The sequence below is a fragment of the Esox lucius genome, chromosome 5 (assembly GCF_011004845.1).
Source record: "Esox lucius isolate fEsoLuc1 chromosome 5, fEsoLuc1.pri, whole genome shotgun sequence".
Classification (NCBI taxonomy): domain Eukaryota; kingdom Metazoa; phylum Chordata; class Actinopteri; order Esociformes; family Esocidae; genus Esox; species Esox lucius.
In genome coordinates, this window is record NC_047573.1 from 12044055 (window position 1) to 12071747 (window position 27693).

Consider the following 27693-nt stretch of genomic DNA (forward strand, 5'->3'; position numbering starts at 1 on the left):
TATAAAATGTTGAAACTGAGAAATGTTATTGTTTTTGGAAAAATAAATGACCATTTTGAATAAGATGCCAGCAACACGTGTCAAAAAAGTTGGGTCAGGAGCGGCATCTTTACCACTGTGTTGCAGTACCTCTTCTGCAACACATACCTCAACACTGTAAGCTTTTTGGAACTGAGGAGACCCATTGCTGTAGTTTTGAAAGTGGAATGTTGTCCCATTCTTATTTGATATATGATTTCAACTGCTGAACAGTTGGGGATCTCCTTTGCTGCATATGTCATTTCATAATGCCCCAAATGATTTGAAAGGGTGACAGGTCTAGACTGCAAGCAGGCCAGTTTAGCACCCAGACTCTTTTACTACAGAGCCAGGCTGTTGTGATATGTGCAGAAGGTGCTTTGGTATTGTCCTGCTGAAATAAGCAAGGCCTTCCCTGAAAAAGACATTGTTTGGATTGCAGCATATGATGCTCCAAAACCTTTATGTATTGTTCAGCATATGACATGATTTGCACATTATTGCATTGCACTGTTTTTCTTTACATTTTACACAGCGTCCCAACTTTTTTGGAAAAAGGGTTGTAGAACAGTGAAACTGGCATTTAGTCAGTGGGTATTCAGGGTTTGAATTACTTGGTTTAAGGCATTACAAAGCACAAAACATCCATTATGAATACAATGAAAATTGCATAACATTTAAGGAAGTTTGATAAGATCAAAAATGAAAATATACCTTTATAATAGGCATATTACACAAATACACTTTTTTCTGTAAGGTAATCATCTTTTTTTTTAATCAATATTTGTGTTTAATGAGAAAGCAAATATGATGAATTAACCACATTGGACTAATAAAAAGGGCAAATCTAGGCTAGCAGAATGTACAGTAATTCTGTCCATAAACAAGTAATCTGTTACAGTCATTAATGGGTAATGTATTTCAGTTGCAGTAAATGTAACTTAAATGTAACTTAAATGTAACTTATGCCTATAAACAAATGTTCTCAGTTGATGGGACTATTATGATGCCCATGGGGAGCAATACAAAAACATATTGTAATTGCATAGTCACTATTGTCAGTCTGCATAAGACCATCTCCAAATTAGTGTAAATATAATGGATTTCTACATTCTTTGTATCATATCTGTGTCCGCATTGGTCAATGCATTTCTAGGACTTAAAAGAAAATGTATTAAATTTCTCTAATCAACAAATATTGACTTTTCTGCCACCTGTTTACCACCAAAACTCAGAAAAGGCATACGGACAAGATAAAAATAAATACAATTATATTTCATCCTGAAACCCTGATATTAAAATTTTAATTCAAGATAAGGTTTTACGGCTTTGTCATTTATTTTTTATCTTCTTAAAAGGCCTTGCAGAGGGCCATATATAATTATAGGCAGCTATAACTGTCTGGAGTACCCCAAAGCACCTCTAGAGGTCATATAATAGTTACTGATAGTTTACTATCAAACAGGATGTTAAACATAATAATACCCTACCTTTGCAGTCCGAGTCATACTATTATACTATTCCAATTAACTTCACCAAAAACTAAAATGTAGGAAAAAAACATAGTTGAAACGCACCCCATCCCAACCTTGCATGATGTCTGATCCTCTTGACAAAAGACCCCAGTATGGAATTTTTATTTGAAAGGCTTCACAATTTTCATTGAAATGTAGTTCTGAAATGAGAACAAAATAGCAATTAGACAAACACATTGAAATGCGGAAAGCTTGTTATTTAATGAATGCTAAGTTTATTTAATTTGATTAGCCAATCCGTCCCCTGCTGCCTGTTCTTACCGGCAAGGAGTACAACAGGATCCCTAAGAAAAGCAGGACCAGGATCAATATGATGAGTCCAATGAACATCCACTTGAACCTCCGCCACACAATAAACTTCATTGTCTTGCATGGGTTTGTAAACCAAAAGAAGGAAGTGTCCGGACGCCTGTTTGGGAGAGGAAGTTTAACACGGTATATCGGAAATGAACAGTGTAAAGTTTTTGACAAGGATTTCCACTTAGGGGGCCCCAGAGGTAAACCTTTCTGGAGTATTATGGGTGAATAGATACACAGAAGAGTGAAGATCCTTACTTAGGGAAGTCAAGCTTCGGGTTCATGTTGGGTTCATCTCGGCCCTTTCCAGCAGGTTTTTCATCCACCTCAGTCTCAGATACGATTTCTAGAGTCATCTCAACTTTCCCCTACTCACAACGGATGTTAGTTCAGATTGATTCCACACAATGTTGACTGTTCGTTAATCTTCACAGTTTGATCTTTTTAAATGGATGTTGTCTTCGCTGTACTCACCGCAAGGACTTTCTTCCCATCCTGTTCAGTGGCACAGGGCCACCAGCCTCTGACAGACTTCTGAGCGAACAATGACTTGGCCATGTCTAGTTTGTGGTCCCCTGAATTCGACACCTCCTCCATCATGCCCAGTTTGCACATCTTTGAAGTCTTGGCTGGAGGGGTAAGTTTGCGTAGATCCAGCTCTACCGTGCCTTTAAAACCGCCACAACAACATGAAAAGGTTATGTGATAATATTGCAGTTTATCAGCAAAGCAAAATTAGCATATGATCAAATGTACATTTTAATATTTTCACTGCAAGAGAGGTTCCTTACCCAGGTAATCATCCAATGAGAACTTGTCATTATCCCAAATTTGAACAATCAACTTGGGGGGTATCCGGAACTCTGTTTTGTCCAGACTCCAGAAGTGTTCCTGTTGAAGGTAACCAAAACCGTCCAAAATGCAAATGATATGGTAATTGGTAATTACAACACATGAATGCAGTTTCATGGTTTTTTTCCAGAATTGTGCTGTTTAGGGAAAATTATGGCAAGGGTCAGAATTAGTCTCAGGGTTATGTTTTTGGCGTTATGGGAATGATAAATATGATTTTGAATGGGTCTAACTTTTAATGTCCCAACAAGGATTGAATATCATAAAATATTTGTGCATATGTTTGAAAGTCTAAGAAGATACCAGTAAACAAAAATCATTGTAGCAACATCATTATGTTTCTAACCGTTTCCCAGGTTTTAACACACCTTTTTGGAGACCAGACAGAGCTGTTCGGCGGGCAGATATTCAAAGCCAAAGACGAACCTCCAGTTGAAGTTACCGTCTCCATCTAGGGACCTGTAGTGGACATCAGTCTTCTGCTTGTCCTCCTCCATCCCTGGCATCCAGCTGGACCCAACCCAGACTAACTGGTTAATTCATTTAGATTCTAATGTGTTCCAACAAACCACTTGTGGGTTACATACATGGCTGCCAGAGGAATAGATCAATGCATTTTCAAAAGATGACATTTCTTAAAATAGATGTTTTCACGCCGATACCCTTTGACGTAGATATCACTCATGCGCTCCCCAGTGATGCTAGTCTCGTCCAAAATGACATCAGTAGTGTTCCAAACAACGACTCGAAGGAAATACCTAAATGGATATGAATGGTGTGAGTATAAAGGACGTTCATGAAAACACTTTGAAATACTAAATATGAAGCGTGGCTGTTACTTTTTGGCTTTCCGTGGTGCAATGTTAAAGGGTGGTCCGGGAAGGCCCAAGCTTTTAGGGAAAATGTCTACCCACATTTGAAGGCGTCCCTATGAAGTGAAATAAAATACAGTTAGTCTCCAATACATTAAGGTATCGGGAGTCATACTGACGGTAAAGATGACATGAGCGGTGACCTGAGAGAGTTGGGGCTGGAAGGAGCTGTACAGTGTCCTGGTCTCCACATGCTCTGGGACCAGTCCTTGTGTTCTGAGGACATGCAGAGATATCCGTTCATTCGCAGGGCCCAGATGCTGGTGGATCTCTTTGTTGGCCTCTAAATATAGAAGGTAAAAGAGAGCAGAGTATGTCTAGGGTCCATAAAAAGAAATACAAAACTAAACTCGTCACCTTAAACGTATTGCGCATGATCTTAAAATACAGGTTGGAATTTTAGCTAACACTATGAGAAAACGTGGTTTGACACTTACCAAATTCTTCCAGGGTAAACTGTTTTCCATTGAATGACAGGGTTTCGCCATTGTCCTCTGTCCTTGGTGGTGGGACCCCTTTGAGTCGAGCCAAGTTCTGAAGTATCTGGGAAGGCTTCAGCTGGTCGCGCCACTGGTTAATCCCAGAGCTGTTTCCGGGGAGATCAACTGAGACTCTCAAAGTTTCCCATAATTATTATGGGCAAAATTCCATTACAGTGGCTATCTTTCACATTCACTTTGGGTTGAGAGGTCTAGCTGGAATCTGGATCAACTCATCTGATTGCACAGGACAACGAGTCATCTCCGCATCAATTTGTTTTTTTGAGTTCCGAAAGTGAGTGTGAAAAGATTTGTATTTGAGCTCCAAAAGTGTCTGACACATTTTTTGTCACATCAATGATTTGTCACTGATTTTGTTTCACATTAAGACAGATAGGTGAAGTGTGCTCACATGCAGTATGTCTGAGGTAGTCCACAGTAGGAGCCGAAGCGAGACAGGAGACGGTTCTCTAGGTCAATCACCGTCTCTCCCACCTTCTCATCGCGGGTCAGCATATCAAAGTCATACACTGAGATCTTCAGGTCTTTGTCTTGAGGCAGGAAACATGTCATCTCAAACATTCTACCGAAAGAGAGACATGGCGTAAACGTGGCATCCCATATTATCCATACCAAAATCTGTTGTTCAACGAATGTTGTGACTTTACCTTCCAAACAGAGGGTTAGTAGTATTTGGTAAGTAGTGATCTCGATCCTCAATCGACTTCTTCCCCAGGGCGATCTTTATATAGGGATCACACTGTAGAGAAAAGGCAGAACTAAACATGTCAAGAGATCAAATGCATCCAGGAAGTTGAGGTACGACCTGGCGTGAAGGGCAGCTACCAGGAAATGGACAGTCCCTCTCACCTGGCCATTGTTGTCCTTGGGCTGCAGGTCAATGCCTCTAACCACATAGATCCTGACCAGGCACTCTTGAGGACCGCTTTCAGGTAGCTCACAAAACTGGCGAGGTGGAGGAGTTACACCCGGGTCGTCGGATAAAGGGTACACCTTAAAAGAGCCCTGGAAACATAGTCAACAGCCATCAGTGACTCGTAGCAATGTATCAACTCCACCACTAGAGGGCAGTAATAGCCCGCCATGTGACAGGCAGTTCACCTATATCAGTGTCTCCCAACCTTTTTCAGTTACTGTACCCCCAAAATGTTTTTGCACTGCTTTCAGTACCCCTGAAGTACCCCCTCATGTTAATTTCACTAGTAAGTCTATGGTGTCATGAGTGATTTCAAGTACCCCCTGTGGAGAGGCCAAGTACCCCCAGGGGTCCTAGTACCCCTGGTTGGGAACCACTGACCTATATGTCCAACTGAGCACTGTGTATGGAATTTGTAAAGCAAAAAAGTAACTGTGTTCCACCTTGAATTCTCCAACGAGGGACGGATCATCTTCCTCTTCATTCTTGCCTCTCTGCAATTTGAAGGTTCTGCAGAAATCGGTGAGTTGTTTGTACTCAGGAACGTCTTCCAGGGCCATATCATACACCTGGAAAGGCACACACCAGGTCGTACAGTATTGGAATCCATGGAAATGAATTAGTGCGTTTGCTTCAGAGGTACACACAACAGGTGTATTCTGTGTCAGACATCAAGACTTCACCTTCAATGTGTCATATCCTTTCTGAATGTAAGGACGGCACTTCTCTTGATCTCCAGTTGAAGCGTAGAATTTACTCCACCAATCAACTGTCTCCTTTTCCTAATGTGAAAGTTGAAAATATGATTAAATTCAAGTCTTTATGTCATAGTGGGCTTTTAATGTTCTATGAAGTTACGCAAGACCTAGTGAGTTATATCTCACCTTTTCTGCTTGCTGTGAAGGAAATTTGAAATGAAAGGATGAACAAGGAAACAATGTGTCAGAGAAGAAATTAATATCTGTGAATTAGTGTCAGATGAATCATAAATCAAATAATGCTCAATCATGCGAATCAGGGATTTTGTGTCACATGCAGGATCAGTCTGGTAGTTTTGATTAACGCTACAGTGGAGGTAAGGAAAGCAATTGCATATTGATTTGATACAATGATTAAACAGTTTGATGCAATGATCATTGAAGGCAATTACATTTTATGATTGAAAATGTGTTTTTTGCATTGTCAAAGCATGAGTGAACATTCTCTAAAAAGCTGAACATTATTTACAACGGTAGTGATATAATTCGGCGATGAGGCCCTAGGGGGTGTAATATATGGCTAATATACCACGGGTAAGGACTATTCTTCGGCATGACCAAATGAACAGTACCCGTATTGGCTATATATTGACCAAATCCCTGAGATGCATTATTGCTAAAATGATTAACATAATAAAAAGAGTAATAAAATTGTGTTGAGTCATACTTGTAATTATATGTTATATGTTACAATCTGGTAAAAACCCTGATTGCTGATTGCCTGAAATTCCACAGGTACTGTATGACAAAAAATATGTTTCATAGTTCTAATATCGTGGCCAAAAGCAACATTTATAATCACAATAAGGCACCTCTTGGTTTGTGGAAAATGTTTTACTCAATGGGCCTGGATAATCCATTTACTTCTGATAAATGACACATTTTGACAGATGCTCATACTCTGCATCTGTCATTTCATTCCCATAATGTAACATGAATCACATGTTTGAGTGTCCCCCTAAACCCTGCCATGTCCAGCCAACTAATAAGGACCATACATACAAGATGAGAAGTAGCGGTGGCCATTTTGTTGACTGCTGCTGACATACTGTATATAAACTGCAAGTTAGAGCATTTGCTATGAATGTTAGATACGATTGATCGCCAAGGCTGTCATTAGAGAGTGATTTCATTCAACAACCTAGGGCAAAGGTGACAGGGATTCAAATTTCAATACCTGAGCTTCAAGCAGAGGCCTTTTGTCTTCCATGTGAATTTTGACGTCCCGAGGAGAAGCAGCCATCAGAGCCACTAACAAAGACAGGTAAAGACAACATCTTGTGTACGTCTCATATTTGTGGGGACATTATTTCATTGGCCCCCAGGGTGGCAGTATGTTCTGTAATTCTAATATGAGCTGCAAAGAATAATTACTTTTGGATGACATGGATGTCTTATGGATAACATAGGGGTCACAGCGAAACCCGTCCAAACTGTCTATGGTGCACTGTCCCACCACTGGTTTCCTGCCAAACGGCCTGTGGTCGATCACCTTCAGCACGATGGGAGGAGAGTACATCTCCTCTTTGGGAAGAAGCTGGCGATAAACACACGACCACACCGATCCAGTGAGCAGTGGAATGAGAGGACAGTGGCACAGCGAAAGAATGGAGCAAAGCAGAAAACCCATACCACTTTGAGGAAGAGGACGGATCCAGGAAAGTTGGGGCTCTTCTTCATGTTTCTGATGACAGCAGACTCGACCCTCTCCCCACCACACTCCACCACCAGGCTGGGGGACGACACTGTGGCTAACTGGTAGGGCTTCATGTTGCGGAGCCCCCAGGCCAGAATCTGGAACGTAGAGACACGTTGGGTAACAAATACACAGTGTGGGAACTGGTTAGCGGTCTACTTTCTGTGGGATGTTGTGACCAAGGTACAACGGTAGGGTAGATTCACCTCAATGGCTGTGAGCTGCACCACCGGTCGTATTCCCTGCGGCACCATGAACAGATTACCCGACCGTTTGGGCGGGACTAGAGGGAGCTCCGTCTCTTTGCCCTGGGGACGGAGAGACCGAGGTAACACAAAATACACCACCCATTCCCGATAGATCTATGCCCTAACCGACACTGCTACCCCACAACATCCTACCCTGGTACCACACCTTGTACATCAGTATGAGCTCAGCAGCCACCAGCACCTCCCCGGCCGGCTGGCCCTTGTGTGTGACGGGGAACCACAGCAGTTTGGGGGTCTGGTCCATGTCTGGGCCCAGTTTCACCAGGGGGACGCACACGCTCCGGCCCAGCACTTCATCCTTCCCCTGCGGCAGAGAGCAGCATGTTAATAACCAACCTCACCTAGATCCTGTGTTGATAAGGTCCTGTGTGGATTACTGACAGGGTACTGTATCAACAGGGTACTGTATCGACAGCGTATTACATCGACAGGGTCTTGTATCAACATGGTCTTGTATCGACAGGGTCTTGTTTCGACAGGGTCTTGTTTCGACAGGTTCTTGTATCGACAGGGTCTTGTTTCGACAGGGTCTTGTATCGACAGGGTCTTGTTTCGACAGGGTCTTGTATCGACAGGGTCTTGTTTCGACAGGGTCTTGTATCGACAGGGTCTTGTTTCGACAGGGTCTTGTTTCGACAGGGTCTTGTATCGACAGGGTCTTGTATCGACAGGGTCTTGTTTCGACAGGGTCTTGTTTCGACAGGGTCCTGTATTATTAACTATTAACCCAAGAGACAGAAGGGAGTTTGATAACACCCACCACTTGGTCGTAATCATAGATCTCCAGCACCACGTCCGGGGGATCCATGGCAATGTTTTTGGGGTCACCGTGGATCTCAATATTATTGAAGATCAGGGTCTGGTCCCAGGTGGGGTTCAGCGTACCCTTTATGGTCTCTGTGGTCTTACTCATGTGCAGGAAAGACACGTGGGCATATGGATCTAAGGTGAGATTAAGAAAAATCCGTTAGATAATACATTGGCATTTCCTTCAGCTGCCACGTGCCAGCTTCTACAAATTCAAAACAGGATTCAGACAAGATGTCCAGACCAGAGAAGCTGTCTTTGTCCATGGCGGCAAGGTTCTTGGCCTGGTAGACGTAGACCCGGAGGTGGTAGACATATTCCCCTGCAGAGTGGAAGCGGATATATTTTAAGCCAGTATCAAAGACTGAGCACAACCATGTAAGCCAAAAGCCCCCCACCCCGTCAAAAGACAAATGACGCAGATCTTAAGCACTCACTGTCAAAGGAACAACAGACACTGGGGGTACTGGCACCAAAGAGCTTGGAGGCATCAACTGGCTCATCTTTCTTCTCATCTGTATCAATCCCCTGCAATTCAGAATATATCATACTCTACAACACTGCCCGAGGAGAAGAAACAACCAGTGAGAGCTACACCAACAAGGACCAGTGTTGTCAAGCCTCTCACCAGTGCCGTGCCCTCCAGTTTGAATATGGCAGATGCCCCAAGTTGATCAGAAGGGGCCATCTTCCTCCTCCATCGCCTCCGTCGGAACGTGTCAGCCGAACGTTCCTTCTTGTGGAACTTCCAGCCAATTAGAGAGGAGAACTCCCACCCATCTGGGTTTTCATTTTTCTGTAGGGAGAAATAGATGTATAGGCATTCATACACATGGATAAGTAAACACCGCAGCAACATGAGTACTAAAGGCATACACAGTCCGGTTGCAACTCACTGCTCTGAAGCGGGCCATACATTTAAAATACAACGTCCGGCCAGAGGAAGAGCACGACTGCTCATGAGCACCTCCCAAACCTAGTTTAATGATGCTCTCCCTTAAAACACCTGTACTAGGAAACCCAGTGAGCCAGTGAACTGTGTAGGATGTGTGTGTCATATCCAGTAACCCAAGAAAATGTCTGTTGAATTCAAACTTGGTCAGTTTGAAGAGGGGAAAATAAACCCCATGCATACTGTATATGCCATTGTATTTTCTATTTGGTACACATTTGGTGACTATCAAAACAAACTGTTTCCCATTGTCTCACCGCGCTAACCTCAACGGTGGTAGCAGCTGCTGAAGTTCTCTTCCTTGGCCTGATCATTCTTCTCCGTCTGTGGACATGGTACATTTTCTCTGCTGGCACCCAGGACTTGGGTTTATCATCTGGAGGGATGGTGATTCCATACTCCCAGCCTGCATTCCCATGAACACAGAATATACATATAATGTTTAAAACCACTACAGGTCATTTTTCCATCAGTAGATTATTCAAGATAGTGAGACTGTTTTTTACTTTATGACAGGAAACATTACAGTCCCAATTTTGCCTCAAGCTGAAAGGTGAGATAACAAAAGGCCAGATAATATTGTGGGGATGAATGTTAAAGACCTTTCTCGTCCACCGCCCTGTTCTCATCCACAAACCACTCATCCTGCCAGATCCATCCTGCAGGACACTCCATCTCCACTGGGTTTTGCATCTTTTCTCCATTCTGCAAACAAAACCAACAACACCTCAGCAAGCTGAACAACTTCTACCCTGCCAGAGTTATAGAAAGCCTAAACTAATACAGTTATTTTTGAAAGAGTAAACTAATACAGTTCTTTACGGAAGTGTGAAATAATACAGTTCTTTATAGAAGTGTAAACTGATACAGTTCTTTATGGAAGAGTAAAATAATACAGTTCAAACTAATACAGTTTTTTATTGAAGTGTAAACTAATACAGTTCTTTACGGAAGAGTAAACTAATACAGTTCGAACTAACAGTTCTTTATTGGAGTGTAAACAAATACAGTTCTTTATGGAAGTGTAACCTAATACCGTTTTTTATGGAGGTGTAAACTAATACAATCATGTTCTTGTGTAAGTGCCAGTGCTTAAGTGTATGCACACGGCCCTGTGTGTGTGTGTGTGTGTGTGTGTGTGTATGTTCCCTAACCACATCAGTGTATGGCTCGGCAGCAGGCTTCCATTCTCCCCCAGGGAAGCGTGTCTCATTCTGGTAGCATTCATCTAAGAACTCACTGTGTCCCGCATCTGCCTCTGTCAGCAGACTGGTAAAGAAACACAGAAGACAAGAGAAAGCTGGTGGCTCAATCATGTTCATTAGGCACCAATGGGAGGAAAGCAGACTGAAACAGGGAGGGCCGACATAAACATGCCCACTAAGAAACCTACTAAACACGACTATGGTCTCTCTAGGGAGAATGAGGCAGAACCTGCCCATTTCCTTCAATTGTGAAAAATGTGGCATATTACTGGAATTCCACCAGACTAGCACTGTATGAAAACAAACACTTGAACTGAGGCTTACCCTTTCTCTGGGTCTATGAACCAATCTCCATCCCACTCCCAGCCTCGCGGTGGCATGAAGTACTCCTGTTTCAGTTTCATTTTGCCAGTCACGTCAGAGTACTTGTGGTGTATACCCAGGCCCGCTGTACCCCACTTTCCCATCAGGTAGGCCTGGTTCTCATACTAACAAAGGGGAAAGCACCGGTCATTTCATGGGCCAACCAATCAAATGGCAACGTATTTATTGCATTGCTTCCGTGACTACAAGTAGAGACCAACAGTGCATTGTTTACTTATGGGAAGTTAAAAAAATCTGGAATAAATGCAACATATGATTTCACTAATAATAATTTACAGGCAATGATAATCATTTGTCAGTATTGTTTAATAGTTTTGTGCCTTGGGCGTAGAAGAAATGCGAGGTCGGTTGCAGACTTGAAGCACTGGTACCATATGCCATATCTGCATATCATATATGTCATGTGGTGGTGTAGAGAATGGTCTATGGATGGCGTGGCTGTGGAGTCAATGACTTTATACTTTATTGATTACATTATAAAACGCTCTTCTCCGTTAATTTGAAATTGAACTCTCAAAAGGTATTTGAGTAGCGACATACCAATTCTGCAAACACACTGAACATCCCCTCAGAGAAAGAGTTGAACTTCTTCTCGTGTGCCGACAGACCCAGCCACATGTTGATTCTGATCTGAGCCGGGACCTTCAGACCCTTGTTTTTATCCATAGGGTACTGCATATAAACAGTCTGGGTCCTGCCACAGAACTGCCCGCAGGCCTGCTCGCTGTGTGTGGAGTAGAGGAGCTGGTGCGCTGGGATGCGACTGTACGCTACTCTCTTTTCCCCTCTCAGCATCCAGATGATCACGTCAGGCATGCTGTTCTGGGGCTGGACAGGAACACACACAATGTCTGTAAATTCCCTGATCTCTCACAGCACCACCCAACTGTACCACTGTCTTCAAGGGAAATATAGAAGGACATTGCACATGAAAACACGTACACCTACTTTATTTTTTGTGGCGAAATGAAGCTACAGTCACAGCATTCAGCTAATATTGCTCGTGTTGATTCACGGCAGATAACTGAGAGTATGTGTCAGCCCTAGACACTTAGCTCAGTCTTTTACCCACCTCCTCAGCAACCTGGTGCAGTTTCTCCAGCCAGCCCTCGATATCGGCCAGAGTGTCCCTGATCTCTGTGGCCTCGTCTCTCATGCGCTTGGCCGCCTCTACGATGGTTAGTAAGGCGCTGTCACGCAGCTTCTTGATCTGCATGTCAAGTGTGGTCAGGTTGGATTGGCCCACCAGCTCTGGGAATTTTAAACTGATATAATAGATTTGATACACAGGTTACAAGTTAAGAGTTATTCTTTGAAAATAATTAGATATCCTAACGTTTGCTTACAAAATCAGTCTGACAAAGAAACCTTTACCTGGTGATGTCATCGATCACCTGATTGACAAGCCTCAACCAGATCTCTGCAAGCTGGTTGTCAGAGGCTTTAGCCAAGATGGCTGTCTTCATTGCTGTGATGTTAGATTGCTGAAAAGACCGATAAATTACACTGGTAAACTGCATTCACACAATGTAGGCATTCCCGCTTTGTAAATTGGTGAATGACTCCGCTTACCAGGCGTTTAGCTATGTACAGGATTATGTTGACTGCATCCAAACGGTGACTGATGTCCTCCCAAAACGACGGGATTACAACCACCGGTTTGGTGTTGGCCCAGGGCAGGAAGTAGTAGTGGTTACCTGTTCCAAATAAACCAAGTCAGCCCTGGAAGACGTGTCAAACAGCAGATGAGTTGGATGTCTGCGGCGTATTAGGGCCCTACCATCGAACACCGCACAGCTGTACTGGGTAGTGGAGGCCAGGGGTTTGCAGGTGGAGTCCAGTTTGTTGCCATAGTTGCCGATGCTGACCTCAAATTGGATTGGTTCCCCAGGCTCCTGGATCATGTTGGCACTGTAAAATACCGCACACAGGCAGTACTTCCTCCGACGCTGGTATTTCTGATCAGATGACAAAACTCTGGTTTGGTTTAGCGGTTAAAAAAAGCTTCATTTATTTACATGTGTTTCTTTTTGTAGAGACCACTGCACCTTTTTCTTTCCTTTCCAATAAAGTTGAAAAGGAATGTTTTGAGTGAGGAACACAAGCGTTCATTCTGCAGTGGTCTCTTAATTTGAACCCTTCTGTTCCTCACTCTTCTGTTCCTTCCTTTCAAAATGTTTTTGGAAAGGAATGAAAAAGGTGCAGTGGTCTCTTCATTCTTTCCAGAGCTCCATGTCTTTTGGCCATTTACATTTAAAGAGGATATACCTGTAGAAAGGTATAAACAGGGAAGATGTTACATTACCTGGACCACCAAGATGTCATCATTAGGGATGGTATCAATGGCCTTATCTGCCTTGCCTTCCAGTTTAGTAGACAGCTCAATCAGGAGCCTTCCTCGATACGCCGCTCCTTCGCCCTGTAAAAAACAAAATATATTATCATTTTCAATGTCAACATTCGCTCAAGTCAAGATGTAGAGAGTTTACAGATGGACAGATTCCTTCCCCTTGTACGGCTCACCTTGCCATAGTTAAGGTCTTCATAAGGGTCAGGAAGCCCCGTGAACTCCCTGGGACTCCCGTACAAGTTGACATAGCAGGGCCCAAAGGCTGGCAAGAAGCCCACCTCAGACTCCCCAGTCGTCCCTGTGGACAAAATGATGCCTTTTATTAAATTGTCTGAATGAACAGAAGCAAAGCTGCGGGGTTAGTTCTACATGTTAGCAGACAATTTCTTAGCTGGGGAATGGTGCGCGCAGCATAGTGCTAGTAGATCTAGGTCTGTTAGGGAATATGCTCGGGCAGCCTCACACAGGACATCATAAATACGACACATGCAAATAAACACAGCCAAGGAGTAGCCTTAGAGGTTTAGCAAAAAAAAGGACAACATGAAGCTTTGTAACAGCATAAAGAAAGCAACCAAATGTTATTCAAATCACACAAGGCTATGAATGTATAGAAGGGTTTGAGGGTATTATAACATTTTGAGTACAGAGGAAAAACCACTCTGAACTGATACGTGTTCACTTTAAACAAATATTAGCTGTTATACTCAAAGCACTACAGAAATGAGTGGACTGAGCCCAACCCATGGGAGTCCCACATTCTTAAAGTACCTCCAGTACATTAATCATAGTCTGGGGTTTACAAGGGATCTTTTAAGGCAATTCCAAATTCTTGGACATGTAACGTTGGAAGGTTTTAAAGGGATTTATTCAGTTCTGCACATTTCAGCATCCGTGACATTACTTGTTAATAGTACAGAGCGAAAAGAAGATTGTTGCACTGGAAGATACTTTGAAAAATGATCACACATTAATGAATCTATTAAACCTTCATTTGTTGAAGACAACCCTTGTCCTGCATGTTTTTCTATACCAAGAGAAGAAGAAAAATGCATGTTCTGAATATTATACAGTTACATAGACAGGAAGAGCTGATCGTATCATTTAACAAGCAAGGTGAATGGACAAAGTGTAATTACAGACAACATGATTTTTTTAATAGCTACAATGACAATGCCATATAAATCATCAGTTGAGCTATACAGATTGTGATATGGAGAAATATAGTTAAGGTGATCAGACATTCACATATTTGGTGGCCTGTGTTGGGCTAGAAATTTCCCCATAACATGTACCCAGTAACGAAAAACAACACAGATGGCATTTCATTAATCTTTTTTAGTCTTTTTGCCATATCCCTGTATAAAACCCGAATGCTTTCACCTTTTATGAGCAAGATCGTTCAATGATAAATTACCCATGGCTAGATAGTGATGCATATTGCATCTGTTATCCTAAATGTAGTCACATTGCTTGGTTTTCACTTCAGAAATCAGGTCACCTTAAATATAATATGGTGTAATGTAATACAAGACCTGAATTGAGCCGTACCTTCAATTTCGCCACCAGAGGATGCTATTTGGGACAGATTCAAGTACGTGGTGCCAATGGAGTCGTTTTTAGTCAGGCGATCCCTGAATGAAGGGAATAATATCACAACATTACGTTCACACCCACCTAGCTGAACTTCCCATTCATGGGACACACTGTGTTCCTAACCTTTGACCTGCCCTGATTTCCCAGTATCCCTCTTTTTCCCAAATGGCAGCAGGCTGATGCTAGTGTTGTTTTCCTGCCAACAGGATCCAAGCTTGGAACAGGGAGTGGTGAGTAAAGCCTGACTGCTGGTCTGACTCATGCTGTTGTGCTGCCGGGTTCCTCCCAGGCCAAATAGTAACTGGCTGACCGCACTCTGGCGCCTTAGTCACAGCATGCAGGCACTTAGCTACTAGACTGACAGGGTACATTCAACTGAAACTGGTGTAACTGTGCAGGTTTGACACACCGCAATGGTTTGTGTAACGACACGGTTGCATGAGCACATGTCTAATTCCCGAAGGCGTGTGTTACTTGTTGCTTGGCAGTGCCCAGAAAAGTATCACGTGAAGTTGTTTGACAACATCACCATTCCTTCAAATCCAAACCTAACATGGAATACCTGTTGTGTTTTCTTTATAGCTCGCACCTGGGTTTCACACCTGTCTGCCTAGCTAACTAGCCTCACAATCGGATGTCACGCTGCATGTAGAAACACAAGCTGTAGAAACAAGAATGTATGTGTCAACATTGACACGCTGTTGGGTTTTGATCTTAAGCCACTTCTTGGCTTCGCAAGCGATGTCCGATCTCTACCTACTGTACCATCTCTGTCTCGGAATACTGGCCCATCTCTGTCTCTTTATATTGTACCATCTCTATGTACTGTACCATCTCTGTCTCGGAATACTGGCCCATCTCTCTTTATACTGTACCATCTCTATGTACTGTACCATCTCTGTCTCGGAATACTGGCCCATCTCTCTTTATACTGTACCATCTCTATGTACTGTACCATCTCTATCTCGGTATACTGGCCCATCTCTGTCTCTTTATATTGTACCATCTCTATGTACTGTACCATCTCTGTCTCGGAATACTGGCCCATCTATCTTTATACTGTACCATCTCTATGTACTGTACCATCTCTGTCTCAGAATACTGGCCCATCTCTTTATACTGTACCATCTCTGTCTAGAAGCTGGGAAAGCGAGGCACTCTGACATATATATCGGGTGTTCCTGAGGTATTTCTGACCCATGTCAGGACCTTTAGAAAGTAACTATGCATTTGAATACACAGAGCTCCAAGTAATTTATGTACAATCAGAATTGTTCTGTAGAGGCTATTAACTCACCAATCAAAGACGGTCAGTTTGATTCGTTCACACATGGAGGGGAACTGCAAACATATTTTGTAGGATTAACTTTTAGAATACTGGTTTAACAAAGCAGAAATCTACTTTTTAACTAATTTATAGATATATATATTTATAGATAAAAAATAATCAATATTTATTTTTACCTTGACCTGAAGATTCAGCATTTGGTTCCATTCTGGGTTGGCATTCTTCTCAATGACTTGGGTGCACAGCTACAAACAAACATTCACATGTCAACTTAATTGAGCAACTATTTCCATAACAAACAAATTCTGCCATTGAGTTTTCTATGGAAGGAATCGTAAATACCTTTTTGCCAGCGAAGCGAGCTTCGACAAAAGGGTCCACTAGATTCTTCTTGGACCCATCGCCACCAAATAGCCCCTTCACTGACTGGACAAAGGCATCATCCACTATAAGGAAAACACTGGTTAAGTCATTAATTTATTTGCATTCTACAGTGTGAAGGTAGATACCTAATGGATAGGTCAGATTACAGTCTTTAGCATTAGATATAGTGTATGATATAGTATTAGCGGCTTACTCTGGGGAATGTCCTCAGCCCGGAAAACTTTGAGAGACAGTGTGACCCATCGTAGAGTCACCCCAGCTGGCAGCAGTAAGTTACTCTCTATGTCATCCTGGTCATCGTTCATGTCCCTCTTCTCTACCTGCAGAGGCCAAAACACACACACAGACACACACACAGACACACATGCAGACACACACACACACACACACAGACACACACCTCACATTAGAGGGGACAGGCATTCTGTTCACGTGCGGCACATGTGACCTGACTAGGAGATTAGTTTAGCTCCACTGAGCAATACTACAGGAGTTTATCCAGATTATGTGGACATCCAGTTCGAGAGGATGCGAACGGGGAGGGGTGAGAGGTCAACACAGACGGCCATATTACACTACCGGTGGTTCATCTCCCGATCCCACTACGAACATGCTGACTTTGAGGTATCCCCTGGCCCCAGAGCTGGAGTCATCGGGATCGTTCAGAAGGAGCCACTTCCTCATGACCGCGTGATCTACGAGGCAGGCGCACAAACACAAATTTTCACCTCTACCGGGCACATGGAGAGTCGACAGGTTTCGTGCTAATCCAGCGAGAGTTGCTGAACATCCATAAACATACCTGGTTCGTCGTAGACAAACCCAACGTCAACCTGTGATGAGAAAAAGAGAGATGGTGAAACACATCTCGGACTGATAACGTGAATCAGTCAGGAGTAATTGCATTTTTCTTTTGTGTTGTGTTTTAATAGTCGGCGGGGGGGGGGTTGTAATACCTTGTACTCCCCCATGAGACTGTCAGCTCTCAAAGAGAAGGAGTTGTACACCTATAGGAGAAGTGTACTGTTTATACGTGAGAATAGAGTGCGATGCATATTAGTTTGTTCATCAGTTAGAGCCAAATAACTAACCATGAGTTCAACATACCCGAAAGCTGATGTTTTGATCGAAAAGTTCGGAGGGTAACATGTTGATGTTGTAAAAGAATATCTGTAAAGAGAAAACGGAATCTAGGTGGTTTATTCAGAAATGCCAAACTGCATAAATCATCAGGACACTCATAGCCAACATTTCTCATGCACTCTCGTGGAATTCAAGGTGTATCAACATGCTTGCTTTTACCTCATCAAAGAATGGATTGTTACCCGCTTTGATCCTGGTTCTGTGTGTCTGTCCACATACATTCACCTTTATGACAGGTTTGATGTTATTCCCAGTGAGCTGTCGTCCTTCTATTATCCTGACACGGACCTGAGATGTGGAAAAGTTTTTTGACACCATAAAGCGGAATTATATAATTATAACTCTGCTTTATGACAACCATGATTAAGCAAGTGTCCGATCTGCCACAAGGAGTCGTTAGAGGGTTACGCTGGAAGTTCTCCCCATCTGATCTTCCCTGCCACCAACCTGGATGTTGCTAATACATTTGTCTTGCAAATAATAATAATGACCCGCAAATATTCTGGTTCCTTTGCAATGTTTTCTTTTTTTTGCCTTGAAATTATATTATCCTGGCTTGCAAAGTAATGTTTAATTATTGTAACCCAGCCTGAAAGAAATATCCAACAATGTAATATTATATCAGAAAATTATATCTGAATGACTGCCAGGTTTAGAAAAGTAAAAAAATATATACACCAATACTTTTAATTCAATGTAATTTCAACAAACGATGACACCCAAAATTCTTTCTGTAGTTAGAAATAGATACAATTATTATTCCTAATACTATTTTATTTCCTGAAATACTATTTAATTTCTGGAGAAAAAGAATTTGATTCACAAAATGCCAAAAAAATATAGTAACCCAAACTCCAAATTGGACTTAACTCCTTCCTGTTCTTTAAGTAAAAAACAGGTATCCAATGACCTGGTCAAAAGCCACTCACAGACCTTCACACCAATCCCACCCCAACAACCATTACGCAGTACATTATCTAATTTTTGACAAGTAGCATGAAACTGCAGGCTGGAGAATAGCTTATTAAACATATGTAATGTGTTCTCAGTGACACTTCGTTATTGAGGTTGATACTACTCACTCTGCATTTAAATCTTACTTTCTTTTCTTTCTCTCTGAGCATCTTCTACTACGGTGATGTAGCTACATCCCAAATATACTGGTGACAAGTGGCAAATTGTCGTTGCCTTAACAATGCACATTATGCTTGTTTTTGTTAAATACCATATGGCCTCCTTTCTGATTGGCCAAGAAAATGATCTTGTTAGTTACAATGAGGTATTTCACCTTTATATTCATGTTGTAATCTTCCACTGCATCTGTGATTCCAATTTTGTAATGATCATTATAGTAGTGAACTAGAAATCAGATGTACATTCACCATTGTACACTAATCTATGAATTCCCCAACTAACAAGTCAAACACAACTGCATAATCGGTGTCACTTTTGAGTTGTTCTTTAAGGGAGAGGAAAGTGTGAGGTTCCTGGCAGAGATCTTGTGGCAGCATATCATCTGATCACTGGCTGATTTTCCATGGAAAATCTTTCTTATTCTGGAAAATGTTACATTTTTACTGTACTATCCAGCAGTGCAATTACTACAAAAGCAAAGGCAACAGGCCCATTCGTTCAAAGACACTTCTAGATATAGTCTGTAATGGTTATCATTGAAAAGGTCATCAGAAATAAAAGTCTTCACCGATCTGGTAATTTAATTCATAGTACAGTACAACTGGATGGTGGGGAACACGACTGGGTCCACCTCAGTCATCAAAGAAAACCATGACACTGCTTAAATACTGAACTTGAGCCTTTTTGCAATGTAGGAATGGCAGCAAGGGAATACAAAACACTGCAAGAAAATAATAGACAGATCACGTCCTTGCTTCTAATCCTGATCTATCAACAATTTTACCTTGGGACCAACTTAAAAAATGTTATTTAGTGTTACAGCAACTGCAGCTATTGTTTGCGTTGTGATATTTCTATCTACTATTACATTTTACGCATGCAATTGTAAGGATTCGCAAGAGTTGTAAATTGCAGAAAGACGTCTTCTCAATGTTCTTTGCTCAGTGGGAAACTCTCCCCCGTATACATCCGTGCCAAGCCATTCTGCTTTTTTCCGTACTGCTCTTCCAACCAGGAAGTCACGTGGGAAAGCATTCTGACTCATCTGGCATGGCAGGCAGAACCATGAGGGAGACGCCAGAACATGGTCAGGTCAGGAAATCCCTGCAGACTGACAGCTCCCCAGAAACTTTTGGCCAATGCAGTACACCCGTGGCACTTCCCAGCCAGTAGCACAGTCAAGGCTCCAACATATGTTGGAGCTGAAACTATGTTGGTCAGCTTGGTATTTCGAAAAGAGCAACTTTAACCATTGCTCCCCCAGGGAGGCCCCAGAACCAGAATTTAACAGCACTACATAAATCAATAACAAACGCAGCCAATCATTTCACAGTATGCAAATACACTGAGAGAGAACCAACCTGAAAGTCCTGAGGCTTATTGGATAGAGGACGATTCCGTTTCCTGTTATTCCTGACCGATGTTTGGTTAGGGTTCCCAGGCTGACCAGGGGAGGAGACAACCCCTGCAGAACCACTCTGTCCTCCATCGAGGTGCTCTTCCCCTTCTTGGCCTCCACCTTCTGCTGCGTATTTGGTGTGCACAAACACACAATTCACACAAACAATTTACGGACCTTTTAATGATTTCTGACCTTCAATCAGTTGCTGATGGTAAACCAGAGCAAAAGCTATTTTTAAATCCAAAATGTTTACTTTCTAATTTGATAAAGAAAAGCACACCAAAACCAGACATCTCTTTTTGACCAAAAAGTGTTTATGACACTCACAGTAGAGCCCACATGACATACCAGAATCCGCTGCCGGATTTCCATCCGATTGGTCGTTTGGGTTCGGAGTGGCGTTTGCTGGAGGTTCATAGTGAATCACAACGCTCACAGTTGCCTGGAAGATGAATAAATCAATGCTCCCAATAAAATGTATAGACAGGGATTGCAAGCATTGTGGGGGAAAACAGGTGTTTCAATTTCAAAGGATTGCATGAGCCATCCTTTTTACATTTTAAGTCATTTAGTAGACACTTATTCAGAGCAACTAGCGATGGCATATATTTTCTTCATCTCTTTTAGTCCATCCATATGTTAGTACTATGTTAATACATTTTTACACGCTGTTTCAGATGTTTATGAAACTACAGTGAATTTAGCATTTTGGATTTGCTTTGACATTTACCAAATGACACTGACTGGCCAAAGAGGCACTGTAGTATATCACTGAAAATACAAAACTTTGAATCTCCTGTCCTGTTTGAGCCACAGTACAGGTATTCAGTTGTACATACATGCAACAGCTTTCCCAAAAAGAACTTTAAATAGTGTTTTTCACAAATAAAATGCTGTTCCTATATCTTTTTAACAGTCTCAGTAATCTACACAACCTATATTCATATAACTGTCACTAAGCTTCGTACGAGGTCAGGTTGGTTTACAGTTGTCTCATTTTGCCCACACCTTGGTAGCAGATGTCTAGCTTCACCCTCCATGAGTAAATAGCAAAAGACTTACCCCAATAGCCTGCCCCTTTTCATTGACAAGAGCCACATCTTTAGCTGGGTATGACTTGACTTGACCAGTTGCAAGGTCTCTAAGTGAGATTTTTGCAGAGCCTAGGAACCTACAAAACAATGAAAAACTTCAGATATGATACGGCCACGAGTAAAAACCAAAATAGCATTCATGTTTTACAAAAGTGAGTTGAACATGAGGACATTACTTATGATAATGTGTTAGTTTGATTTAATCTTTGATTAAACATTATAGTGTTTTGAAATAAACAAATATTACAGTAATATCAGTAGAGTTCCTAGAGTTTTTGAAAGCAGTTTTTTATTAGCCGCTATTCAAATAAAACCATTGTGAGAAGGCTGACTGAAATATACAACATGTAAAATATAAACGTATGAGGATTATAATCAGGGTCGTAGCTGACGCCGGGATTGATTCACAGGGCCCATGGCATATATCTATATGTGAGGGGTCCCCAGCATATATCAGTAAGTGAGGGGGCCCAGGCAAATCTTTTTTCAGGGGGCCCTGGATTCCTGGCTACAGTCCTGATTATGATTCATCAGCCTACTGACTTCCTTGTTTGAGAACAAATATCACATCCAGCCACAAGTGTAGTCAGTAGCCAATGATGTCACTGCGCACAGGAAAAGTCTTCTGTGTAGTTGGCAAAGTCATCGTGATAAAAGGTGTAGTCGAGGTCTCCACCCAGAGTTAACAAACCCTCCCAGTCAAACACACTCACAAAGGACAGGATTCAAATAAAACGTTTAAATTATATATATATATACACCTTGCCTTCCTACACCTGCTATGTATGAAAAAAATAACCCTTCCATTGGAAAAACCCATGTCCCACAGGTCATTAATGTTTATACTGACAAAGGAGTATTTCAATTCTAATTAGATTTTTTTTAAATAATGTCCCTTTTCTTTTCACATGTTACAATGTCCATATGTTTACTAATCACTCTGCTCATATTACATTTCCTTGGCAGTGTTATACAGATCTTTGGTGTCACAAAAACACAAATTCTGTGTGACACAATCCACCTGGAATACAGGATAATAACCTTTACCCTGTATTCCAGTATAGAAGTCGTTCTATTCTTTACGTGTGACAATAGTCAAGTTTCTGTGATTTTTGCTAAACAATAATTCAAGCCTCCCATGCAAAACGTTCAAACAAAAAAGGAGGGGCATTTGAGTCACTGACAGTTTATTTAGTGAGTCTACAGAAGAATGTGTTGGTTCTTGCAAGTAGGTTAGGCAGAAATAACATGATACTACTATGGCAAATCTGACTAGGGTGTGTTTTTGTCTTGATTACAAATGCCAGCCTTAAAATCATCCCTGAGCTTTCACAAACCAATCTGCTTTTACAGAAGTGTGGAGCCATTCTACTCACTTTCCATAATTTCCATCTGAAGCACTCAGACTGTATGACACCAAAGTAGAAATGTGTATATGTCCAAGTTGGATCTATGTCACTTAATCTGCAGCCAGACATGAGTCATCTGGTATGTCAATAATTCTCCAATCCCAATCAGCTGTGCTAGTTGAGAACATTAGGAACAAAATTACAATTTACACTCTGTAGTGACAAACCAAAAAGATTAGGGTAAACTGGTCAAGGACAGTGCCAAATATGTTTTTTTTTACCTTGCCAGCTTGAGTAGTAGATAAGATTATCTAACCACTATCTTCCACTCTATGACAAAGCTCTATCATTAGTGTCTGACTCTTGTAGTCTAGCATAACATCTTGGGGTTAATTTCATGAATTCCTACCCAAATTTAATAAGTCAAGAACCACAAGTATAGACATTTATTTCCTAAGTTGCTAGGGTTACAAAGTATCATAACAGACCTTGGAAAACTTTGTTTGAAACTATGTAAGAGGAGTAAGTACATTACTCCCCCTCAGATTGTGTCTGACTAGAATAACTCAAAGGAAAGCTCAACTCATATCACATGGTCTACACTGCTGCATGCTCACAAACCTGGAAAAGATGATGCTGAGTTAAAGATTACTGCAGCTTATATATATTACATACACATAATTAACAGTTGACCATTACTGAATACATTTTTACTAAAACAATCATTCGGGCATGAAGTATGTGTGTTAGTCTTCACAACATTCAATGCTCTGATGATTTTAATGGGCAAATCCTCTGAAACTTCCTCTGTGGTAACGTCACCAAATTGTTACCATGTGTCTTTCCCTGAGTGAATGGAAAATACTAGACATGAACCACAATGTCACTTTGATAGATACACAGGGCTTTAGCTGCAACATCTCAGCGCTGTTGTCCTAACTTAATACAATACTTTCCCCATGTATACACACTGTTCAGCCCACTCCAACAGAAAAAAACATTCATTGTTGCCTAAGACAGATGACCTCTCCTACTCGTGGCAAGTCTGAGCATGGCATGTAGGGTGTGGGAGCTCCATTCTGAGCCAACAATGAGGCCTGACAATGTTATAGGCCCTGATCTGTTTATGTCATTATGCAGCTCTGTGGAATGTTTCAGTAGTTCACTATTTCCCTTTGGGGGTTGACTTGCAGGAGGTTTGACTAATAATGCACCTTCAGTAAAAAATTAACAGAAAACTGAGAGATCTAAAAAGCTAGGTCTGTCACCTCTTGTAATCACACTGCCAATTAGGAAGATATTTTTTAATTAGACAGCAACATTACTAAACAAGGAGCAAACGCAAAAGTATTTTTCTCTCTCTGACATTAGTCAGTCGATCAGTACTGACTTGTTAGGATGTGCTGTCTGTGTGTGTGTGTGTGTGTGTGCCACTTACTTGTCTTTCCCAATAGTTTCGTAGTCTTTTACAATCACATCAATGAAAGATGAGGAATCAAGTGCAGAGCCCTTCAAATCAAACTCAACAACCTGTAATCAGAAAATGGGTTTTCTTGATCAGTCAGGTACATTTCAACTGTCAGGCATTTTAAAGGACTAGCTAACTATTTTGCAACTTCATCTGGGTTGGTTCCTCGTCTTCAATGAGGGAGTTGTTTTAAGGCACTGTATGTACCCTGGCTGTCTAGGAAGCAAATTAGGGTAAAATGACTTGATTAGAGACAGAACCACAGATTTTTTATCTTGCCAGTGTTGCGGAAATCACCACAAATGAAAAAGAGACGTCTGAACACCCAATTTGAACATTTATTAATACTGCATATATGCAGGAAGCAACCGTCGCAATCGAATGCTACTGGCTACTATCTAAAAGTTCTTCCCGTGGTTAAATAGGGTCCCTGGGAGGGGAGTCATGTCCTTTGTCAATTATCTTTCAAGACAGAGGAGCTGCATGATTGCATCTTAAAAAGACAGATACATTGTCATTAATCAGGTCAAACCAATATCTCTTTAGCTTATTAACAGAGTCCCATTGACCCAGTTACTCAGTTGCATCAACCGAGGCCTGTTTATACTGGTTATACTCATCAGTACATGTAGCTCTGGGATTCAATCTAGCAACCTTTCGATGTGTCCAGATGCTCAAACTGTTAGGCCACCTGTCCCCTCCAAATGCATACATAGTAATGATTACATTTTGTTTACATGCAGAAGGGACTGCCTCCCTGTAAAACATAGTTTGAAGATGTGCATATATTTTATGGAGAATGTTCTTTACAAAGGATCAGACTTTACAGTGGAATTCCTCTCATTGTTGTCTTCAAGAAATGTTATTACATTATCGATCATCCATAAATCCGAGTGCCAGAACATTTCTAACATTATCTTAGTTTCATTAGTGTACTTGTATATAGACATTTATATGAGGACTTCACCTCGATAAAAAGCTGGTTTATCAACTAAAACGTCTCCCTGTTACAAACGGATGTGATGGTATGTGAGAATGTTGTGGCAATGGCCAGATACTCAAACCAAATATGGAGTTGATTTCAACATCCTTTTCTGATCATGCTCACATGCCTTCATCACTTACGAAGATTAAAGTTTAGCTAGCAATGGTTAAAGACAGATAAAGCTGAATGGCCATATGAAGTATAATTCTAGGGATGGTTACAGCTTAACATTGTTCGTTTTTGTTATGGCCCCTAGTTGCAGTATCAGTTTCAAATGCCTGATTCCTTATGAAAACAGGAACATAAAACACAAACTTTCCCCATTTTGATAGACGACTGAGTTTGGCATATTTCATCCCAAAGTGAGGCAGCAGGGTAGCCTGGTTATCAAGTTGGGCCAGTAAACTATACATTTTCTGATTCTAATTCCTAGTTGACAGGGTGAAAAAAACGGATACGTCCAAAGATATTAGAAAGCTATATATCTATGGTTCTGTCCCCGAGCAAAACTGTTACTCTAAAGTATTCACCTCCATGGGACTTTTGCACATTTTGTGTTACAATGTGAAATCAAAATTCATACATTTAGGAGTTTTTGCCAACACAAGATTTCCATGACGTTAAAGTGAAAAATAAAATCTGCAAATTTTTCTAAATTAATCACAAATATTAAACAGAAAATAAAACAGAAATAAAAGTATTCACCCCCTTTGGAATGACACGCCTGAATGATCAGTTGTGCAAATAATTGTCTTTAGAGATCATGTAATTAGTTTAATGGAGTTTACAAACTAAAACAACTTAAAAATATAATACAATATATCAACACAACTTTCCTAAAGACACATCATATAAAAAAATACACTTACTTCATTCCAAACTGGATTTACTTCATGGTCAATTGTTTTGGTTTTCTTCTTTTCATCTGGAAGTAATATGTGTTTTTACTTTAACTATTCACTTATTTTACAGCTACTGTGAATATATTACAATCTTATAAACTTTTTAGGTCAATGCCAATGCAGTTCATATAAAGTAATGCTGAAGAGATAAATCCATAGCATTTTGGCTATGATAATTCAATCATTCACGGTTAACACAATCCTCTCTCTCTGCATCTGCCAATAAGTCATTTATAAATGAATCCAAAAATAAATAAAAAAGAACACGTTATTATAACTTTCCTATGAATTGGTGATGCAGAAGTAGCTCGAGATGAACAATTATACCTATGTTAAAAACAAACAAAAGGTAGGTGCAAGTTGCTTACCTTTAAAAATAATAGATGCCACGGGATCCGGAGTTGCTCCAAGTTTCTTCTTAGGCAGACCTTTAGCAGATTCTACCACAACACGAAACATAATGAATATCACTCAGTAAAACCTGTATTTTTGGGGAAATAACTATAAGAAGTAAATCGCGTGCAGCATCATCATCGCCCCATCACTGAAGCCAACAGCGCAATTTGAGGAAATAGCTACAGTGTTTAATTTAAGAAAATTGTGGGGCGGGAGGGAATTTCTTTGGGAATTGTGTTGTGCATGGTGCTGCCATCCTGTGTACAGTTTTGACAGAGCTGGACATTTTTGGTTTAGTGAATTAGATAGCTGTGTAGGACTGTAGAAAGTTGACCATATACCCTTAAATGTTGCCAATACTTAAATCGCGTTAATAGGATGTAAATCAGGGTTATTACATGTTATATTTTGTCATTATATTATATGTTTTGTCCATTCAGTGGCTCCGTTATTGAAATCTGTTGTGAATTCTATGATCTAAAGGTACTCCATCTAGTGGTGATGGATTAAAACAATAGTTCCCCGTTAAATGACACCTCGGTTTACCACCTTTCTTCTACTACCATTTCTCGACTTAAAAAGTAAAAACATTTTGACATACACTTTTTACACTTTGTTTTGAATTGCGCACTATATATTCCTCCAACCTATTCCAGAAACTAATACAATGCGTACAGTAAAATAATAGATATATTAAGGATTCTGTTTTAGTTTTTTCATGTACTGACATAAACCGTTAGGAACAGCGTTCATTACGTTGTTAAATTATCTGTAAGTGGTGATGAATTTATCCTCAAGAAACTGTTCGTAGGAGATTAAAGAACCATTAACATGACCATTAACACAAAAATATATTTTTAATAATTAATAATTCCTCTATCAACCCAGTTCGATTTTTTCCCAATAGTGATATTCTGTTTATTCCAAATTATTGTTTTGTGAGGATATAGTTGTGTGTGTAACACAATTTCCATGCTAGTTGAGCGCTAACTCAAAATTACGAAGAAGCACAACTTCAGAAATATTCCTAGATCTGAGATATGTGAACTATTCTTTGTAATGCAGTATTGTTTAATCAATTCATACCAATGCTTTCTACAAGTGATTTTGGGACGATTAGTTCAGCAACCGCGTGACGCAG

General features: G+C 40.9%; 1 protein-coding gene across 5 annotated transcripts; it reads right to left on the reverse strand.

Annotated features, from left to right (window-relative positions):
• Positions 1-49: 49 nt before the first annotated feature.
• Positions 50-26725, reverse strand: LOC105025145 (myoferlin). 5 transcript variants are annotated; one of them, XM_010895635.4, is made up of 53 exons: positions 26525-26725; positions 26124-26179; positions 24240-24331; positions 21421-21529; positions 20707-20800; positions 20318-20478; positions 17982-18110; positions 17787-17849; positions 17636-17686; positions 17482-17512; positions 17259-17374; positions 16873-16999; positions 16638-16741; positions 16472-16540; positions 16305-16348; positions 14963-15045; positions 14400-14438; positions 13585-13709; positions 13367-13480; positions 12842-13019; positions 12634-12758; positions 12436-12545; positions 12134-12326; positions 11602-11889; positions 11002-11165; positions 10627-10741; positions 10075-10177; positions 9739-9878; positions 9149-9316; positions 8958-9048; positions 8765-8842; positions 8474-8655; positions 7859-8017; positions 7651-7752; positions 7381-7542; positions 7123-7285; positions 6926-6999; positions 5875-5886; positions 5674-5772; positions 5434-5559; positions 4924-5079; positions 4722-4813; positions 4466-4636; positions 4012-4160; positions 3718-3857; positions 3542-3630; positions 3365-3460; positions 3071-3212; positions 2642-2741; positions 2325-2518; positions 2109-2218; positions 1815-1962; positions 50-1693 (listed from the first exon to the last, which is right to left on the reverse strand). In XM_010895635.4, exons 1-53 carry the CDS (start codon positions 26613-26615, stop codon positions 1655-1657), a joined length of 6156 nt encoding a protein of 2051 aa, XP_010893937.2. In that variant the 5' UTR covers positions 26616-26725; the 3' UTR covers positions 50-1654. The 5 variants fall into 5 exon arrangements, with proteins under 5 accessions (XP_010893937.2, XP_010893935.2, XP_010893938.2 ...); XM_010895633.4 differs by having other exon boundaries at positions 20318-20481; XM_010895636.4 differs by lacking the exon at positions 14400-14438 and having other exon boundaries at positions 20318-20481.
• Between the last annotated feature and the right edge of the window lie 968 nt (positions 26726-27693).